At 37.6% G+C, this 20,089-nt stretch overlaps 1 protein-coding gene across 6 annotated transcripts in view; it reads left to right on the top strand.

The window, feature by feature from the left end:
* The window catches only part of ECT2L (epithelial cell transforming 2 like), an 85,762-nt gene that overhangs the window by 36,129 nt on the left and 29,544 nt on the right, over positions 1-20,089 (top strand). For 5 of the 6 annotated variants that reach the window (XR_016038446.1, XR_016038447.1, XR_016038445.1 and 2 more), the window contains exons 1-7: positions 3,883-7,729; positions 8,530-8,698; positions 9,441-9,579; positions 11,364-11,532; positions 12,181-12,309; positions 17,792-17,884; positions 19,438-19,620. Coding sequence is in view for 3 of the 6 variants with exons in the window: in XM_088840783.1 (XP_088696909.1) it covers positions 7,408-7,729; positions 8,530-8,698; positions 9,441-9,579; positions 11,364-11,532; positions 12,181-12,309; positions 17,792-17,884; positions 19,438-19,620 (1,204 nt within the window). In the remaining 3 variants the exon portion in view is untranslated. Of the gene's footprint in view, positions 1-3,658; positions 3,822-3,882; positions 7,730-8,529; positions 8,699-9,440; positions 9,580-11,363; positions 11,533-12,180; positions 12,310-17,791; positions 17,885-19,437; positions 19,621-20,089 lie in introns of those variants that run through there. The other variant, XM_055433788.2, reaches the window with a different exon arrangement.

A 20,089-nucleotide genomic window follows, 5' to 3' on the forward strand; every position in this document is an offset into this window, starting at 1 on the left:
AAGTTAAATAAGCAAGGTGACAATATACAGCCTTGACGCACTCCTTTTCCTATTTGGAGCCAGTCTGTTGTTCCATGTACGGTTCTGACTGTTGCTTCCTGACCTGCATACAGGTTTCTCAAGAGGCAGGTCAGGTGGTCTGGTATTCCCATCTCTTTCAGAATGTTCCACAGTCAAAGGCTTTGGCATAGTCAATGAAGCAGAAATAGATGTTTTTCTGGAACTCTCTTGCTTTCTCCATGATCCAGCGGATGTTGGCAATTTGACCTCTGGTGCCTCTGCCTTTCCTAAAACCTGCTTGAACATCTGAGAGTTCACACTTCACATATTGCTGAAGCCTGGCTTGGAGAATTTTGAGCATGACTTTACTAGCGTGTGAGATGAGTGCAATTGTGCGGTAGTTTGAGCATTCTTTGGCATTGCCTTTCTTTGGGATTAGAATGAAGACTGACCTTTTCCAGTCCTGTGGCCACTGCTGAGTTTTCCAAATTTGCTGGCATATTGAGTGTAGCACTTTCACAGCATCATCTTTCAAGATTTGAAATAGCTCAACTGGAATTCCATCACCTCCACTAGCTTTGTTCGTAGTGATGCTTTCTAAGGTCCACTTGACTTCACATTCCAAGATGTCTGGCTCTAGGTCATAATTCCCTGGAAAAGGAAATGACAACCCACTACAATATTCTTGCCTGGGAAATCCCATGGATAGAGGAACCTGGTGGGCTACACTCCATGGAGTCACAAAAGAGTTGGACATGACTTAGCAACAGAGCATATAACAATAATTAAATTAAATATAAGCAGACTAAACCATCAAATAAAGAGAGTGTTTGTCAAGTGAGCAAAAAGATAATCTCACTGTATATTGACTACAAGGGACACTTTTAAATATGACTTTGTTTTCTTTTTTGCCATGCCATGGGGCATGTGGGATCTTAGTTCCCCAACCAGGGATCAAACTCGTACCCCTTGTAGTTCCACTACAAAGGAGCCCTAAGCATGGAGCCCTAACCACTGGACCACCAGAGAATTCCCTACATTTTAAATATAAAGGCAGTTATTGGTAAAGTATAAGAATGCTGCTGCGGCTAAGTCACTTCAGTTTGTCCAACTCTGCATGACCCCATAGACGGCAGCCCACCAGGCTCCTCCATCCCTGGGATTCTCCAGGCAAGAATACTGGAGTCGGTTGCCATTTCCTTCTCCAAGGCATGCTAAGTTGCTTCAGTCATGTCCAACTCTTTGTGACCCTATTGACAGCAGCCCACCAGGCTCCTCTGTCCACAGGATTTTCTAGGCAAGAGTACTGGAGTAGGTTGCCATTTCCTTCTCCAAGTATAAGAATAGGAAAATATATTATACATTATGCAAATCAGTTCAGTTCAGTTCAGTCGCTCAATTGTGTCCGACTCGTTGCGACCCCATGAACCACAGCATGCCAGGCCTCCCTGTCCATCACCAACTCCTGGAGTTCACTCAAACTCTTGTCCATCGAGTCGGTGATGCCATCCAGCCATCTCATTCTCTGTCGTCCCCGTCTCCTCCTACCCCCAATCCCTCCCAGCATCAGAGTCTTTTCCAGTGAGTCAACTCGTCGCATGAGGTGGGCAAAGTAATGCAGTTTCAGCTTTAGCATCAGTCCTTCCAATGAACACCCAGGATTGATCTCCTTTAGAATGGACTGGTTGGATCTCCTTGCAGTCCAAGGGACTCTCAAGAATCTTCTCCAGCACCACAGTTCAAAAGCATCAATTCTTCGGCGATCAGCTTTCTTCACAGTCCAACTCTCACATCCATACATGACCACGGGAAAAACCATAGCCTTGACTAGATGGACCTTGGTTGGCAAAGTAATGTCTCTGCTTTTTATGCAAATAGTAAGCATATAAAAGTAGGATGGCAACATTAATATTAGACAAAATGGACTTCAAGACAAGAAATGTTACCAGAGAGATAAAGATGGGCATTTTATAGTGAGAAAAGTAACAATTCATCAAGAAGTCACAACAATTATAAATGTTTATGTACCAATTAACAGAGTTTGAAATTACATGAAACAAAAACTGACAGAATAGAACCAAAGAAAAGGAAATTAGTTTGAATATAGAAGACCTGAGCAATCTTCTCATTCCCCTAGAACTAACATTTATAGAAAACTAGACACAACAATTTCCAAATATATGTTTTTTATGAGCAAAATAACATTTATCAAGATGCATTATTTCCTGGTCCACAAACTAAGACTCAAACATTTCAAAATTCTTGAAATCTTATTAAGTATATTCTTTAACAACAATGCAATAAATTTGGGGATTGATAAAAATAAGATATCTAGAAAATCTCCAAATATTTAGAGATTAACATCACTTATAAATAACCTATGATCAAATTAAAATCACAAGAGAAATTAGAAAATATTTCAAGTTGAATGACAATGAATATACGACATAGCTAAAATGGACTGCAGTACAGCTTAGAGGGATAATATAATGTAAATATTTTTGTTAAAGAAAAAAACAATTTAAAATTAACAATCTAAATTTCCACCTTAAGGGGGAAAAATATAGCAAACTATACCCAAAGTAAGTAGAAGGAAAGAATTGATGAAGAATGGAAATCAATATAATAGAAACTGAACAAACAATAGAGAAACACTACGAAAACAAAAACCGGTTTGTTATAAATAGTAACAAAATTGATGAACTCCTAGGAAGGAAGAGTAATCAAGGAAAACAGAGAGAAAATGTGAATTAGTAATATCAGGAATATAAAATTGGATGTTGCTATAGATTCTATAAACATCTAAAAAATATAAAATTATCAAAAACTTTTTACTAAATTAATTTAAATAGTTTTATAGATTCTACATACATGGTGCATGAATTGAGACAGTTTACTGCTCTCTTTCCAATATATATACCTGTTATTATTTTCTTCCCTTATTGAACTGGCTAGTATCTCTATCCCATGTTAAAGTAGTGAGTGTAGACAATCTTACTTTGTCAAGAGGAAGACATATACTATTTCACAATGAAGTGTGATGGAGCTACAAGTTTTTATTCTGATTGCCTTGGAAAATCATTGCAGGCTTTTACTTGCCTGAGTGATATTATCTAATTAATATCTTTAAAAACCACTTGGTCCACTGTGTGGAAAATGGGCTCTAGGAAGACTGGAGTGGAAGCAGTGAGGCAATCAGGAGGTGGCTGCACTCGCCCAGGAGAGAGGTGGTGGTTCTCTGAACAAAGAAAAGGCAGTGGAGGTTGAGAGAAGTGGCTGTGTTGGGGCATATATTTGGGGGGATGTCTATTTGTAGAGTTGACAGGACCTGTTGATTTATTGAATTTGGGTAAAGAAAAAACCCAGATTTACATTGTATACAACCATGTTTATTTCAGAGTTTTTTTCCCCTGTGAATTTTAGATGTTGATTGATATTGATAATATATAATTTTGTATTGATAATTCATCTTCCTCTTTAGAATGGATCATTGAATATGGATACAGTATTCTTAAAAATCTAGCCATATGTTATTTAGGACTTAATTTTTTTAAAGGTAGAACATTAGAGAAAGAACAGTGACCAATATTTATACCAGATTTTTAATCAATTTAAAATATTAGTGTTCTGAACTAAATTTCTGTATTTTTCCTTTTAGGGTTATCCAAGACTGGTTTTCAGAAAGGATGCAAGTGGCCAAAGTGGATTTCTCTACAGTGTTACCACGCTTCATTTCTCTATATATCTTTTCCTTTCTGAATCCAAAAGATTTGTGTGCAGCTGCACAAGTCAGCTGGCCCTGGAAATTTTTAACTGAACAGGTTTACCATTTGTCACTTCTAGTAATAGGACTCAGATGCAACTGTCATCTGTAATGAGGCAATGAGGGTAGCTTCTTTCCCTGAAAATAATAATTGAGGGTGTCTGAACCATAATTCATTTATCCTTAAGAGAAAAAAATAGGGAACTTTTTTATCAGGAATTATATTTAATGGGGGAATTAAATACAGTAATTTATTTTATTAGTCGGGGGTATACACTATTCTAATAATTCATATAATTCTGATCATCTTTATAAATTCTCAATTTAGTTATTTAGAAAATAATTTATCTTGCTTAAGAAGTCCAATATTTTGTGAAAATTTATTTAAGATTTGGTTTTAAATGATATTGTTTTAGTCATGATAACCCACCTTTAACTGCTCCCTCTTTGGCTAACCTCTGATGAAGAATATAAAACTAGATCTTCTACATCTGCTGCCATTAATTCTGCCTCTGGGATGTTTATCTCTTTACTTTTAAAAGACTTAATGGAATGTAATAGTCGGCATACTTTAAATACAAATCAATAATTTACTCCTTTAACTTGTACAAAATTTCCAGGATGGACATATATTGATATTCTGATCTCACAGAATACCTGGCTCTCCATGGAGGGGCCACATGAAAAGCCATCTGTGAGCCCTGGATTTATAGCATTTGTGAATCCAGGTTTAGTGTTCCCATGGTATAGTGTTTCCTCTTTTTTTACTTTCAACCTTTCTCTGTCCTTACACTTAAGGAACATTCTTATAAACAGAATATGGTAGTGTTGTTTTTTTTGACAATCTTTGGCTTTTACCTTTTACCTGGAATCATTTAGTCTGTTCACATTTATGTAAATACTGATACATTTGGGCTTAAGTCCACCATTTTACTATTTTTATTTACTATTTTATATTTTGTTTTTCTGTCTTCCTTTAGGATTAACTTAAATATTTCTTAGATTAATTGTAAATTCTTTAGCAGTTCTTTCATGGCTACCATAGAGATTATAGCACTTATCCTAGGGTTATTTTACTACCTCTGAGATAATGCAAGGAGCATAGAACTCTTTAACTCCACTTGCTTCCCTGCTCAGTTTCTATGGTTTTGTTCTCAAACATTTTAATTTTACACATACATACATATAAAATACACATACATTAAAATATATATGTAAATATATAATAATAAATATATTTTATAATATCTATTGTATATAAAATATACACATACCTCATGAATATTTATAACAACATTTTAATTTAATACATAGTCAATATTTATCTACAAGTAAACTTTTTCTGTTGTACTTTATATCTTTCTACATCTCTGATTTCCCTACAGGGTTCAATGTTTTCTGAATTCCTTTAATATTTCTTTTAGTACAGCTTGCTACTGACAGATTCTCTTAGTTTTTGTCTGAAAATGTCTTTATTTCACCTTCAAATTTGAAGGATATTTTCACTGGGAATTTGAACTCTAGGTTGGCAATTAATTGTTTATTAGAACTTTGAAAATGTTCTATTGTTCTCTAGCTTTCATAATTTTCTTGAAAAGTAGGGGAGTTTATTGTTGGTCCTTAAAAGGTAATGTTTCTGTTTTCTCTAGCTTCTTTTAGGATCTTTTCCTGTCTTTGGTTTTCTGCAAGTAAGATCCCCTGGGGTAGGAAAGGACAACCCACTCCAGTATTCTTGCCTGGGAAATCCTATGGATAGAGGAGGCTGATGGGCCACAGTCCATGGGGTCGCAAAGAGTCAGACACGACTTTGTGACTGAGCAACATGCACAGAGGGGTGTGTGTGTGTTTGTGTATGTGTGTATTTATCCTGTTTTGTACTTTGCACTGATTTATAAATTGGGGATTTTATGTCTTTTATCAACTTTGCAAAGCTCTCAGATTCTGTCTCTTCATATATTGCTTTTGCTCCACTTTTTCTTTTTTTCTTCTGGGTTTCAACTTGTTACATTGATTCACCATGTCCCATAAGGTTCATATTCTTTTATGTGTGTTTTCTATTGTTCTGGCTTTCAGTGTTTCAGTCTGGATTTTTCTTCTGGCCTAGCTTTCAGTGTACTAATTATCTTTTTCAGTTCAGTTCAGTCACTCAGTTGTGTCCGACTCTTTGCGACCCCATGGACCACAGCACGCCAGGCCTCCCTGTCCATCACCAACTTCCAGAGTTCACCCAAACCCATGTCCATCAAGTCAGTGATGCCATCCAACCATCTCATCCTCTGTTATCCCCTTCTCCTCCTGCTCTCAATCTTTCTCAGCATCAGGGTCTTTTCAAATGAGTCAGCTCTTCGCATCAGGTGGCCAAAGTATTGGAGTTTCAGCTTTAACATCAGTCCTTCCAATGAACACCCAGGACTGATCTCCTTTAGGATGGACTGGTTGGATCTCCTTGCAGTCCAAGGGACTCTCAAGCGTCTTCTCCAATACCACAGTTCAAAATTATCTTTTTAGCTGGATTCTAATTTGCTTTTAAACTTGTCCCTTGAGTTCTATATTTGTTTTTATATTTTTCAGTTTTAGAGTGTTGGTCTGATTACTTTGCCAAAATTTTCCACCCAGCCATTTAATTTCTTAAGTGTATTAACTACAAGGTTTTTTTTTTTAAGTTCGTGTCTGATAATTACAACTTTTGGATCTCCTGCGGGTCTCTATTTGCTAAAAAACAAAAGAAGAAACAAACAATTCTTGTCTTTTTTGTGTGCTTGCTATTTTTGGTTGAGTACCAAATATTTTGTATAAAAAACTGATGCAATAATTTGAGTCTCCAGATGATGTTATTTTCCTCCAGAGAGAACTTGCTTCTGGCGTTTGGTTAGGCTCGGAATAGCTTATTTAAATCCAATCAGAGAATGAGGTATTTCAAAGCTAGTTTCAACCTAATTCTTTGTCATCCTTACTGAAAAGGATCTCAGCTAAAAACCAGGTGTCATTACCAAGGCTGTTCCCCTTTGTGGGCTCTGAATGTTTTCTCTCTTCCTTGCAAGAATCCTTACAAGATGTTAAGAAGTTCTTAACATCTTCTAAATCTTTCAGTCATAACTTCCTGCTCTGCTTCTCAGCCTTAGTTTTGCTTTGAAACTGTCAAGTGTCTTGAAGTGAAAAGTGAGACCGAATCAGGATATTACTTTTCTGGGTTTAATCAGAATATTACTTTTCTGGGTTTCCCTCCTCTAAGGTCTTGGTTATACAAGTCCTTATTGAATTGGAAGCTTAAGTAATTGTTTTATAGTATTTTGTCTAGATATTTCATTAGATAAAGCCACATGAAGTTTGCTGTTTTCATATCTCAAAACTTGTTGCATATTGGCAGTATTATATGGGTCAATCAAATTTGTTCCCAGTGCAAATGTTGGTGTTACACAAATAACCATACCATCGCTAGAAGCAGAATTCTCAGAATCTGGTGTATATGCTATGGGAGCATTGAGTAAATATACAAAGATGACTAATACATATATTCATATAAAATATACATGTTCATCAAATAATATTTTTCCTGTGGAGTAAGGTATGCATCTTATTTATCAGAATCAAATTTAGATGACAAGTCAACTGCACTAAAAATCTCAATGTAATAAAAATTATCTATGTGCCTAAAAAGATTATTACTAGGAAACGGTCCTTGCAACTCATCTTTATCATTTCTTTTTCTGAAGGATTGCTTATGGATGCCCAAATGCATTAAGTTTGGATGGTTTCTGCCCTATACGCCAACAGATAATGAGTACGGTGCTTGGAAACACCATTACATTGCTTGTGTGTCCAACTTAGATTGGCTAACGCCTAGGGAAGCTGCTGCTGTTTATGGAACTCTGAATGAACCCAAAACAGAAGATGAAGAGCTACAGGAGAGGCAAAGAGAAAAGTGCCTAAGGAAAATCATTTGGGAGAAAATTGCACTACATAAGAGTGAGTGGCATTTCACAACTTTGTGTCTTAGCCGAGTTTTGTGGAAACCAATGGGTTTACATACAAATTCCCACAGAAGAGGATAGCACCGTCTTCTTGAAATAGCCTATAGGTGGCATTCTTTAAAGTATGTCAGGGAAAGCTCTCTGTTCTTTACTATTAACTAAGAAAAACAAAAAGATTTCCAATGAAATATGTAAAGTTAAATGCCAGTGCCTCTGTGAGACTAAAGATGAGAGAGAAGCACAAACACAGGCAAAAGCAAATAAATACATTCAGGACAATTCAGAAGAATTAGTATTGGTGACAGCATAGGAAAAATGGAAATGGAAGCCAGAAGAATATTTTTTTTTTTTAAGGTGAAAAAGGAGTAGGGATGAGACATGCTCTCAGCTAAGCCCTCTGATCTTCTCAGTATGTAATTAGCAAATCTGATCTGAGTTCTCCCATCTTGCTTTTTCACTGACTCACCCTCTCTGAGACTGTAACAAATGGGAAATTTACTTGAAGCCAAGAAGAAAGGCAAAAATGATGTGAAGCCTACAAATTGATGAACTGGTTTCTACAAGAAAAGAGTTGCTTATTCTCTGAGCTTTGTTTCTTGACCTGAAGTGACTGGTAACTTGCAGCTACAGAGTGGAGAGGATAAGAGAACCAAAGAGAGTCTGTAAAATGGCTGGAATTAGTGCCATCTGGAATACTGCCCTGGTACAGCTTTAATTCTGATGGCTTTATCTGTGTAGACTTGGCTGGGAGAAGCTTGAAGTAAACAGCCAAGCCTGCTGCTGTTTGTTTTTCAGAGGAGTTGTTCAGAGTTCGACCCCCTTGGGTGAGTGGAACACACTGCTCTAGATTGTTCAAATCCAAATGCCAACCACGTCTCTCCCAGACTGCGAGGGATCGAGTGGGATTACACAAAACTTTGGAGAAACCGCTTGTTTTGTCATCTTTAGAATCTTTGCCCAAGCGGTAAGCAAACCTTCACCTGCTGAAGGTTCAGCACCTTCCCATGATACCAAAAATTCATTCTAGAATAATTTAGCTAACATGCAGTGGTCTTGTATAATTAAATCACTCTTACCCTATAAAATAGCAATAGAAATAGTTCCTTAGTCTTCAACAACAGTGGTCTTGAACATGCTTTCTGAAGTAAATATGTAACATTCAAAATTTACATTTCAAATATTCTTAACTCTGCAAAGAAGATATATTGTGGATGTAGCAGTTTTTCTGTATAAAGTTATTGAGCAAAAATAACATTTTTCCAGAATTATTTTTTTTAATGGAGTAAGTATATCCGAATGGTGGTAGGGATGAGGCGACTGTAGAAATAATGGACATTATTTGAAAAAACCATGAGGCCCAGGTGACTAGGGAAATTTAAAATATCTTGGCTGCTTCCTTTTCAAATGTTGTTTTGAACCCTTTAGTATGTCAGTACATTGGTTTTAAGTGCCCTACAAAAGTAAGTTCCAAGAACACGTTATAGCATTCCATGAAGACAGGAAGAGACACCCAGTGGGCAGCTTTGGCCCCACTCACCCAGGAGTCCCCTTTGCTGACATCCCAGAAAACCACAGGGAGAGACCGAGGTCCTGAAGCCGCTTGCCTTGTACAGAGAACTGATGCCAAAGGACACAGTGGTGCTCACTTATCAAAGTCAAACTAGAAAAAATAAAAACTTCACTTTTCTCCCCTCTTTTCCTTATAGAAGCAATATTTCTGGATGCCATTCCTATCCTTTACTGTCAAAGAAAAATTGGCGTGGAGTTTATAAAAATGACAGTGGTTCTTCAAATGCTCTCCAGCCACACTTCATATTAATATCATCTCGGATTCCTGCATATGAGGTACAGTGGGTTAGGAGGCCAGCCCTTCTCTGAATTGGGTTTTTTTAATCTCCCTTAGAGTAGACGTATGGCAATCTTTTGGTCACCATGTGTATGAAAATGATTCATCTCCTAAAAGGAAAGCTGTCTTATCTAAGTGGAAATGTACAGACCCAAACAGTTTTAAAAATCAGAAGCAATAAATATAACCATAAATCAAAATTATTTTTTTAAAGTATTAAAGACCCAACTGCCTTGCTTTTAGGGGTCCAATAAATTTTTGTTGAATTCAATTTTTTGCCCCTAATCCACAAAAAAGCAAAGTGATACAAATTATTTTAAAATTTCTTTGGAGTGACTAAGGAATTTAATAACATCTTGTAACCAGCATCTCTAAAAAGAAAACTGTCAGAAATCTGTTTTGTGACCTACTTAATGAAGGTGACTTTAAATGAAAATATGCTCTTCCTATAATGAAGTTATATATTTTAAATTTTAATGTGAAAAAGAAAAAAGAAGCACAAAGAAGACATAGGAAGCATGTATACATATATACATGAGTATGCATGTATATGTACATATGCATGCATTGATACACACATAGGCATATATGTAAGGGATGGCATTGGTAGACTGTATTTGTTGGCTTACTTAGGAAGTTCTTGCAAAAAACTTATCTGTAAGAAAATGGTTGCTTTCAAGGTATGAAATCACTTCACTGTTGAACATCTAGGAATTGACTTTGATCATTTACAACTGGCTAGCTTAATGGATCCATATGAAAGCAAGATCAGAGTTTGATCTCCATGTGGGCCATAGATAGTTTCTCTAATGTTTAAAAATACCTCATGCTGGGCACAGAGGATAACTGATGACAGAGTAAGAGCGAATAAAGTGGAATTGAGTAAATCCATGATCCTGTTTGTCTTTTTATGTAAGACTATGCCAGACTTACTCATTTGACTATGAATGTAATGGAGGTTTAGGTAAAACCATGAAACCACGTGGTAGTTCTCTATTCAGTTGAACTGTGATCTCCAGAACGTGGCATGAGGTTTTGGAAAAAATCAGTGCCTTCAATGACTTTCCAACCTGACTGCTGCTAAGGAATTAACTTTATCAAAGTGAAAAGTTTATTTGGTTGTTGAATTCAAAGAACAGTGGTTTTAGCATTTATTTAATACTAAATAAATATTTACCAATATTGATCATTCCAAAATTTATAATTAAAAGGAAAACAAAATCTATTTAAGAAGTCCATTACAAAATTACATAATTTTATTACTTTAGTGTATGTGTCACTGTGCATGGGTGTGTACAAAGATAAAAAAACTGGAAGAAAATAATTCATTAGTGTTTCTTTGAGTGGTGGAGTTACAAATGCACTCAAATTTCCCGTTAGAAAAGAAACAAAATAATTTTAAAAAGAAACTAGTGACGGGGAAAACTTATCATCTTCCTCCTATAATTTCTGAAGAAAAACAATAGTCTTCAAAATTCACAGATTACATAGTCACTGTTTTTAATTTATTAAGAAGTATTCTAAAGTAACAGGCTTCCCTGGTGGCTCAGATGGTAAAGAATCTACCTATAATGCAGGAAACCTGGGTTCGATCCCTGGGTTGGGAAGATCCCCTGGAGAAGGAAATGGCAACCCACTCCAGTATTCTTACCTGGAGAATCCCGTGGACGGAGAAGCCTTGTGGGCTACAGTCCATGGAGTCGCAAAGTTGGACATGACTGAGTGAGTAACACATCCTAAAGTAATGGGCTTTGGTTCCTACTGGTCTGGTTTTGTTTTCTAGATGGTGGCGAACAGTGTTAGAGCAGGTATCATTTCTGTGGTGTATGAACACAGTGGTCTAACCTTGGAGACCCTACTTTATCTCATAGAAAAAGCTCTGGATGGGCAGACGGCACAGAGTGTGGGAATATTCAGTGACGGAGATAGCAGAGAAATCAACTTACTCCAAGGTAAGACTGGGGATTGGGAAGGAAAATTTGCACTGAGGTAGTGTTTGTCCACAATTTAAGGAGGCTGATATCCCAGCTCAAAGCAATCAGACAGGAGGAGTTCCTTCTTACTCTTTTCTTTCTTTACTGGGGCTTAGGAAGGCAGTCTCCAGGACTCCTTTAGAAATCGGTGCAGACACATGTGGACTAGCTGAATCATCACATTCAGTTCCCAGGAGGTGAAAGGTACAGTGACGTTTCCCATGCCTGGGAGCCTTACTTCTGCTCTCGAGGACTTATTTATTGATTGGCAATCATGGGAAACATTTCCACTTTGGAACTTGGTTGCAAAGTCCCAGGACTTGACTGGCCATTGATCAACCACGTTGTGAGCCTGGTAACTCACACTGCTGCCCCACGGAAGCAGAGACACAGTGTCCTTAACCTAAGCACTCAGTGTCCAATAAATCCGGGACAGGAGGAGAGTGTTGTCATGTTGGAGTCCAGTGGTACCTTCTGTGGTCCTAACATGGGGCCATCATGGAAGCAGAGATGCCCTGCAGATCTTGGCCTTACAAGCAGATGTTGGCTTTTTGAACCTCTATGTTTTCACAACACAAACTGCTAAGAGCTTCTGTTAATGTGACATTTTGATTTCCTCCCCCTCAGGCTATAAAATTGGTATTAAAAATTTACTGAGGCCTGAAGTGAGAGACTTCTGGGAAAAATTAGGAAGCTGTGTGGCCCCCAAAGAAGAAGGGGGTCATGTGGACCTCTTTGTACCACTTGGAGCATCAGGTCAGTTTTGAAAGGTAGTGGTCATACCTACTTTGTGATGGTATTTCATGGATTTGTAAAATGTCCTCAATTCAAATAACTAAGTTACATTTATTTTTTCTCCTTATACTTCACAGACTCAGATATTTAGGGGGAAAGGACATGAAGGTTAGTGGTTAGAGGAACCTGTCCCTAAAGAAATAGTCATGGTAAAAGCCAACCAGAAAAATTATTTCTGTAGCTTCTGGAAAACACACTAAAATCAGCCTCCACAGTACAGGTGAAAATGCCAGACCAGCATTGGGACCATGATCAGCCTGTATGAGGAAACTTTCCCTGTTGGGTTCAGAATCTGGAAGGAGTGGGCATGAACTTGGTGACCAGGGACCTGGACTTGAATTCCTCTCATGTGACTTGAGCTGTGTGGTCTTAGGCCTCTGTTTGGTCTTAGGTCTCTGTTTCCTCATATGAAAGTTAGGATAATAGCACCTTACCTTATTGGACTTGTGAATATCAAATTACATATAAAATACTTAAATGTTGGAGTATTTAAAAATGGTGAAGTGCCTTGTAAAGATGAGTGTGGTAACTTTCATTTTAGGTGTCTGTCTAATATCAGCCATATTTAACATAAAAGCTCTGCTTTCATGAATTCATGGGCTATGTTTTTTTGTTTATTTCTTTTGTTGTTGTTTTTTAGCCAAGCAGACCATGGGAAAGGAAGTGTGGAATTAAAATTTCTCAAACTGTTTCTTGCTACCCATTCCTTAGGGAACTTAAATTTAGTTCTTAATCCTTAGATTTCATTGGACTATTCACTACATACAAAGCATGACTCTGGCAGGATTCCTCTAGGCAAAGGAAGTATAGGAAGGAGTTTAAAAGAAAATGAAGTACAAATTATTGTTTAAAAAAATAGTTTTTACAATTACTACAAGTATATAATCTCAATTATCTAGAAAATAGGGACATACAACTCTAGGGGCAAATATAGAACACTATTAACACTGTCTATCTCTAGATCTGTTATTTCAAATTTTCTTTTAAAATAAATTTGAAAAGGGTAAGTTACAAAGAATGTGGAAGGTGTGACCCCAGTGTTTAAAATCTCTGTATGTGATAGGGAGGGTGGTAGTGGGGTGTGTGTATAAGAAGGGTTTGGAAGCGTATATACCATCATGCTGACTATAGTTGGATAATATTAGTGAGTTTTCCTTTCTTTTATATTTTCCTTTTTCTTTGATCTTTTTTTGGTCTCTATTTTCTGTAGTGAACTAGTATTACTTTTAAAATGAGAGCAAAACAAAATTTTTAACGGCAGTAGTGGAAAAAAAGGATGTTAAAAAGTAACGAATTGAAAGTTAAAGAGAATATGGGCAAAAGGGGAAAAGAACAGATTTAGTAACACAAAAATGGTCTCAAGTGAAACTTAATGGTATGCAAATAATAGATTTCCCATTGCCATTCTGGGCCCCCAGGTCATCCCTGAAATTCTCATCAAATATAATTTCTCCTGGGTGAACCATCAAGACCCTGGTTCAGTCAGAAGGCCCTGGCTTCTCAGTTAAAAATCTTCCACCACCTCAGGAATCACTCTGGAGCCTGTCAGCCCTGTAGCTGTACCACCTCTGAAATCCTGATCTTAACCATTTTTCTCTGAGTACCACTTCCAAATCGTGTCCTCAAACATTCCCACTCTATCGGTTCTTTGCCTGAGGATCTCCAATCCACATACTCCCACCTACTCACTCTACATCACCATGCCTTTGACCTTGGTTCCTTCCTCATTAAACCTAGATTTACTGGATTGTCATTATCATCTCTCTTGCAAAGAACCTGAACTTCTTTTACTGCTGGCCAAACCCCACTTTATTTGGCTAAATCCCAATGCCAGTTGGAGAAGGAAATGGCAACCCACTCCAGTGTTCTTGCCTGGAGAATCCCAGGGACCAGGGAGCCTGGTGGGCTGCCGTCTGTGGGGTCGCACAGAGTCGGACACGACTGAAGTGACTTAGCAGCAGCAGTGCCAGTTAGAACACAACCTTCTGCATAATCTATGCCTGCCAGTGCAGAGGCAGCTGAAGACTGTTGAAAAGAGTAATACAACTGTTCTTACTGATCTAACTTTAATGCCATAAATACCAAATGGCATTGGAGCTCTGATAAGCAATCCTACCACATTTCCTTGGTAAATTCATTTTCCCACTCTTTAATAACTGTCATCCCTTCTCCTCTTAATCAATCTTTCAATAACCCTCTCTCTCACTTGTTGGTTTCACCATTTTCTTCCCTAAGGAAACCCTTAATATACCTCCCACCACAAAAACCACCATCTATCCAACCTCTCACATTCATCCTGTCTTCCCTTCTGTGATGGTGAAAGAAGCACCCCTGTTTGAATCAAACATCAGCTACTCCACTTGGACAGTGGATTGCACCACCTTTCACCTTCTCAAGACATCACTCCTATGTTCAAATCCACTCCCAGAGCCTCAGTCCTGTCTATTGGATTAATCCTATCAGATCAAGAACACCTGTAGTAACTCCTCCACTCTCCCTCCCCGCTGAGAGACCATAAACTTTCTCTCACATGAGTTGACTATACCAATGGTTCTCAAGTTTTTGATATGCATTTGACTCACCTAGAGAACTTGTCGCAATCCACATTTCTGGATCTCACCCTAGTGTTTCAGATTCAGGTCTGGCATAGGAGCTGAAAATTTGGTGATGCTGCTGCTGCTGATCCCAGAGCCACACTTGGAGAACTACTGGTATAGCTCAGAAGTCCCCAACCTTTCCGGAAGCAGGGACCAATTTTGTGGAAAACCGTTTTTCCATGGACCAGAAGTGGGGGGTTTGGGATGATTCAAACATATCACATTTACTGTGCACTTTGTTTCTAATCTAATGCTTTCACTGATCTGACAGAAGGTTCCAGTCCACAGCCGGGAGGTTGGGGATCCCTGATCTAGCTGACTGCTTCTACCTTCCTCACCTCTCACTTGCCCACCTCCCAAGCTCCCCCAAGTGGTCTCAGTCTACCAAAGCCGGTTTTGGAAGACTATAAATGACTCCCACGTGCCCAAATCCAGCAGTCGCTTCTCCATCCGCACCTTGCCCCGACCTCTCAATGGCGTTGGAGGTGGATGAGTCCTCCCGAGTCCTCCTCCTCAAAACTCTCCTTCTTCCCTTGGTTTCCTTAATAGCGCCCTCTCCTTGTTTCCTCCTCCCTCAGCAGTCTGTTCCCCTCAGTCTCCTTTGCTGGCTCCTTCTCTTCGGTGAGGCCCTTAAATGTGTCCCGGGCTTGATCCCAGACTCACTTATTTTCCATGACTACACTCTTCCCTTAGTGAGTCTCACTTATTCCTATGACTCTACGTTCAATCTGGATACTGAAGACTCCCAAATTTATGTCTCCATCTCTGAAATCTCTCAGCTGTGAACTCATCTAGCTTTTACTTGACATCTTCATGTGGGTGTTTAGTTTGCGTGGCTAATAGGCATCTTAAAGTTCACATACCTGAAACAGATTCTTGATGGCCTTGTATCACAAATCCACCCCTTTCCCAGGATTTCTCACTTAAGATCGCATTATTCACCAGTTACTGATAAGCCAGAAACCTAAAATTCTTTCTTTGGCATTACTTAGAAATTGTAAGCACTTTTATCAAGGTATAGTTGACATGAAGTATTTAAAGTGTGTCATTTGATACATTTTGACATATGTCTACATGCCATGTGAAACCATAAAACAGTCAAGATAATGAACACATTCATCATCCCCCAAAGTTTCTTCCTGCCACCTTGTGATTTCTCACTTTGCTTCTCCACTCCAACCAGAAGCAACCACTGATCTCACAATTTATTAGTTTGCATTTTATAGAATTTTCTGTAAATGGAATCATACAGTGCATTTTTTTGGTCAGGCTTCCATCACTCCAGATATTTTAGATTCATCGATGTCATGCTGGTATTAATGGTTCATTCCTTTTTACTACTGGGAATGATTATATTGTATCGTTATACCACAATTTATCCATTCACCTGTTGATAGATATTTGAGTTCTTTCCAGTTTAAGACTTTTACAAGCAAAGCTGCTATGAACATATGTTTTCATTTCTCTTGGGTAAATAAATACCTAGGAGTGGAATCACTGGTTTATATGATAGGTGTATGTTTAACTTAAAAAAAACAGCCAAACTGTTTCCCAAGTGGTTATGCCATTTTAGATTTCCACTCCAGCTAGTCAACACTCTGACACTTGGTAAGGTCAGTCTTCTTAAGTTGAGCCACTGAAGTGTGTCCTGATATCACTTCATGATTTTGATTTGCATTTTCTCTAATGATCAGTGATGCTAAGCTTCTTTCCATGTGTTTATTTGCCATTTGTCCACCTTGATGAAGTGTCCATTCAAATCTTTTGCTCATTTTAAAAATTAGGGTTTTTGGCTTTTTACTGAGATATCTTTGTATATTCTGGGAAAGTTGTTGCAAATATTTTCTCCCACTCTATGACTTATCTTTTCCTTCTCTGACGAATTTCTTTTGAAGACAAGAAATTCTTAATTTTGATAAAGTCTAATTTATCAATCTTTATGTTTTATAGATTATGCTTTTGATGTCATATCTAAAAACTCTACCTAACCAAAGATCACTTCTATAATTTCTCCAAAATTATTTACAGTTTTAAGTTTGACATTTGTGTTTGTGATCCATTTGATTTATGCTTTTTTAAAAAAAATAGAATGCCAGGTATGAATTGAAGTTCTTTTTTAAAAAACACATGGCTATCAAATTATTTCAGTACCATTTCTTATAAAGACCATCCTTTTCCCAGTGGATTTTATTTACATCTTAGTTGAAATCAATTGACTATGAATGTTTAGGTACTCTTATGAACTTGGTGTAATTTCATTGATCTGTCATTGGAAACATTAGATACAAATAAGTGACAGTCATCCCAATCTTTCAGCCACAACCATCTTGCTGCAAGCAACTGAAACAACTTAAGAGTAATCCTTTACTCCTGGACCACAAAGAATTAAAATGCATTAACTATAGTTTCATTTGAAGTAGTTTGATCTATATACTGTGTCACGGAAGAAGGGGTAAAATTAATGCTAAAATTTGACCATTGTATTCCACTGTGTGTTTAACAGTTTTAAAACTATCCTCTTGTAGGAGACTTCGAGTCAGACTATTTTAGAAAATCTGTGTAGACTTTTCTGTCTTTGGCCTAATTCCAAATTTGAAAATAAGCACCAGGTCAAACTGCATCCCTCTTTCTCCACCCTGTTGTCAATCCTCCTGAATGAAGTGTCTGGACGTCAGCATTGAGGGATGAACTGTAAAGCGTTGATGGACTATTCCATGAGGGATTTGCATTGAAGACAAGACCTACAAGTGACCTTTCTTGGCCAGCTCATTAGTGCTTCCAAGTAGTATTTAACTGTTATGGCAAAACCTGTGAGTGAACTAATGAAAGTATTTTTGACTGTGCAGAAGCAGGAATAGAAGTTCTTTCTCAGCTGTCTCAACTGACTGGCACGTTATTTACTGCTCCCACTGGGATTGCCACTGGCTCTTACCAACATCGTAAGTGTGTATGGGTGCTGACCACCATGTCCAATGATACCCACCAACTCCAGGATCACCAAGGACAAAACACAGCTAATAATACTGGTTCTGGCAATGTCAATTACTGCCTTTCATTCCTACTCTGAAGGAGTGCTGTCACTTCCCAAACTAGTTCATTTCTCATCACTCAGATATTTGCTTAGAAGGGAATTATTACAAATATCTGCTTCAAACCATCATTTGCAAAAATACCAGCTTTAATATTTAAACAAAGATGTAGCTGATCTAGAGAAATGCTAAGTACAGAGAACAATTTTCTTCATAAAACATTATCAATGTGCTTTCATTTGGAAAAATGAATTGGAGCTATAAGGAGCTAGTGAAGGGGTTGGCTCAAGTTTCATTGCAGTAGCCTTAAGGGAGAGGAAGAACAAAGAGAAATTACACTTGAAAGCAAAATTTCATTTAGATACTAAAGCTGCAACTATTGGATCAAAATGTAACATTGGCTGACCAACGAGAGTGAAATTGCTTTGCTATAATAATGTTAATCATTTCCCCTTTAAAACTCTCTCACTTCCTATCAAACAGGGATGGGAGTGATGTAAAACTATAAAAAGCATTACTTCTCTAATCCTGAATGCTAAGTGCCTTTCAAGACAGGAAAGCTGGCATCATTGGGAGATTGTAAGGGAGAATATTCATGATGATACAACAAAAAGCACACTGACCTAATACAGTTTTGTAGCAGAAGTTGCTTGTTAATTTTAGTTTACATAGCAGTAGCATTCAATGAAAGCATATTTGGCCCCATGCAGGGAGGAAATCAGCCTCGCAGAGGTAGCAGGGTGTAGACACTGCAGTTATAAAATGGGTTTTCATCTTTTTCTCCTCTGTCTCTTCTTCCTCCTTTTCCTACTCTTCTTAGTCTAGAAGAACATGTTACAAATAGTTTCATGTTTATCAGCAAAAAAATGTGGAGAGAAGAATGAAACTATCCATTTAGGACAGAAAATCTAATTTCCCTTGGCCCTGTGTCATTCAGTCACTGATTTTCAAGGAAAGAAACTTTCTTAAGCACACATTTCAGTACATGTAGAGATATCTGTAGAGAGAGAGCAGCTGGACATGATGTAAATAAGATGCAGGGCTGGCTCCAATGGAGATGACTTTTGGATGACATGATGGGGAAACCAGATAAAATGTGGTTTTCCTGTATTTTTACTTTTTAGGATGTGAACGTAAAATAGTATATTCTTATTTGAAAGTCTATTCTGCTTTTGATGCAAAAATCCAGCAGCTATTTAATTTTACTTCAAATACAGTGTAACATGTCAATCTTATCTATCAAAGAGTAGATAGACATTTGAAATTATTCATTTTGTCCTTTTTGAGTTTCTAATTTTACCTTTGAAAGCAGACTATGGGTGTTTATCTTAGTCTTCTAATGAGAAAGGGTAATAAGCCTGATATAAATACAATTAAGGGTATTTTTTTCCCATACTGTAAACAAGAAGAACTCTTTCATTTGAGCTTAAGTCTGTGATACTAAATGGAGAAAATAATGTCAGTTCTTAGTGACTGGCTGGGACGACAGTGGGATACGGTACCCCCTTCCATCTACTTCAGCGAATCAAAGCTGCAGACATGGTCCAGCCTCACCGACTTCCTGGAAGACACCTTGAAAGCAGTAAGGAAACAATTAAGTCCTCTCTTCAAGGAGTTGCAGAAGAACATCAGTGGCAGGATGATAGGTAAGAACTGTTGCTACTTCTGTTGCTGGTTAATTATGAAGCTTGTCACATATCCAGAGTGAATACAAATGTAGGAATGCAGAAGTAAAAAACTGTTTATTGTCTTTGTTTTTCATTGCTTCTTTCAGATATCATGAATATCCACTAAGAACAAATATATTCACCTTTAAAATGCTGAAGCTAGTTCCTGGTTTCAAATTTTACCATCTTACTAATTCTGTCAGTCAGTTGTTTACCTTGGCAAAATTCACTTTGCTAAGCCAGAGAGCTCTGTCCTTTTCCCTCTACAATTTGCTCTCAAAGTTAAGCACCAACATCCCAGTTAAGCATCTCTTAGACCACAGCACCCATTACTTATATTGTTCTATAATTAAATTCTATGTATTTTCTTTCTAAAATATTTAATTTGGTGATGGACTTCATGGACAGGCCTATTGGACATTATTGAATTTGTTTTCACAGTTACACT

This window comes from Moschus berezovskii, chromosome 10 (genome assembly GCF_049115385.1).
Source record: "Moschus berezovskii isolate FMDL1 chromosome 10, NW_MosBer_1.0, whole genome shotgun sequence".
Classification (NCBI taxonomy): Eukaryota; Metazoa; Chordata; class Mammalia; order Artiodactyla; family Moschidae; genus Moschus; species Moschus berezovskii.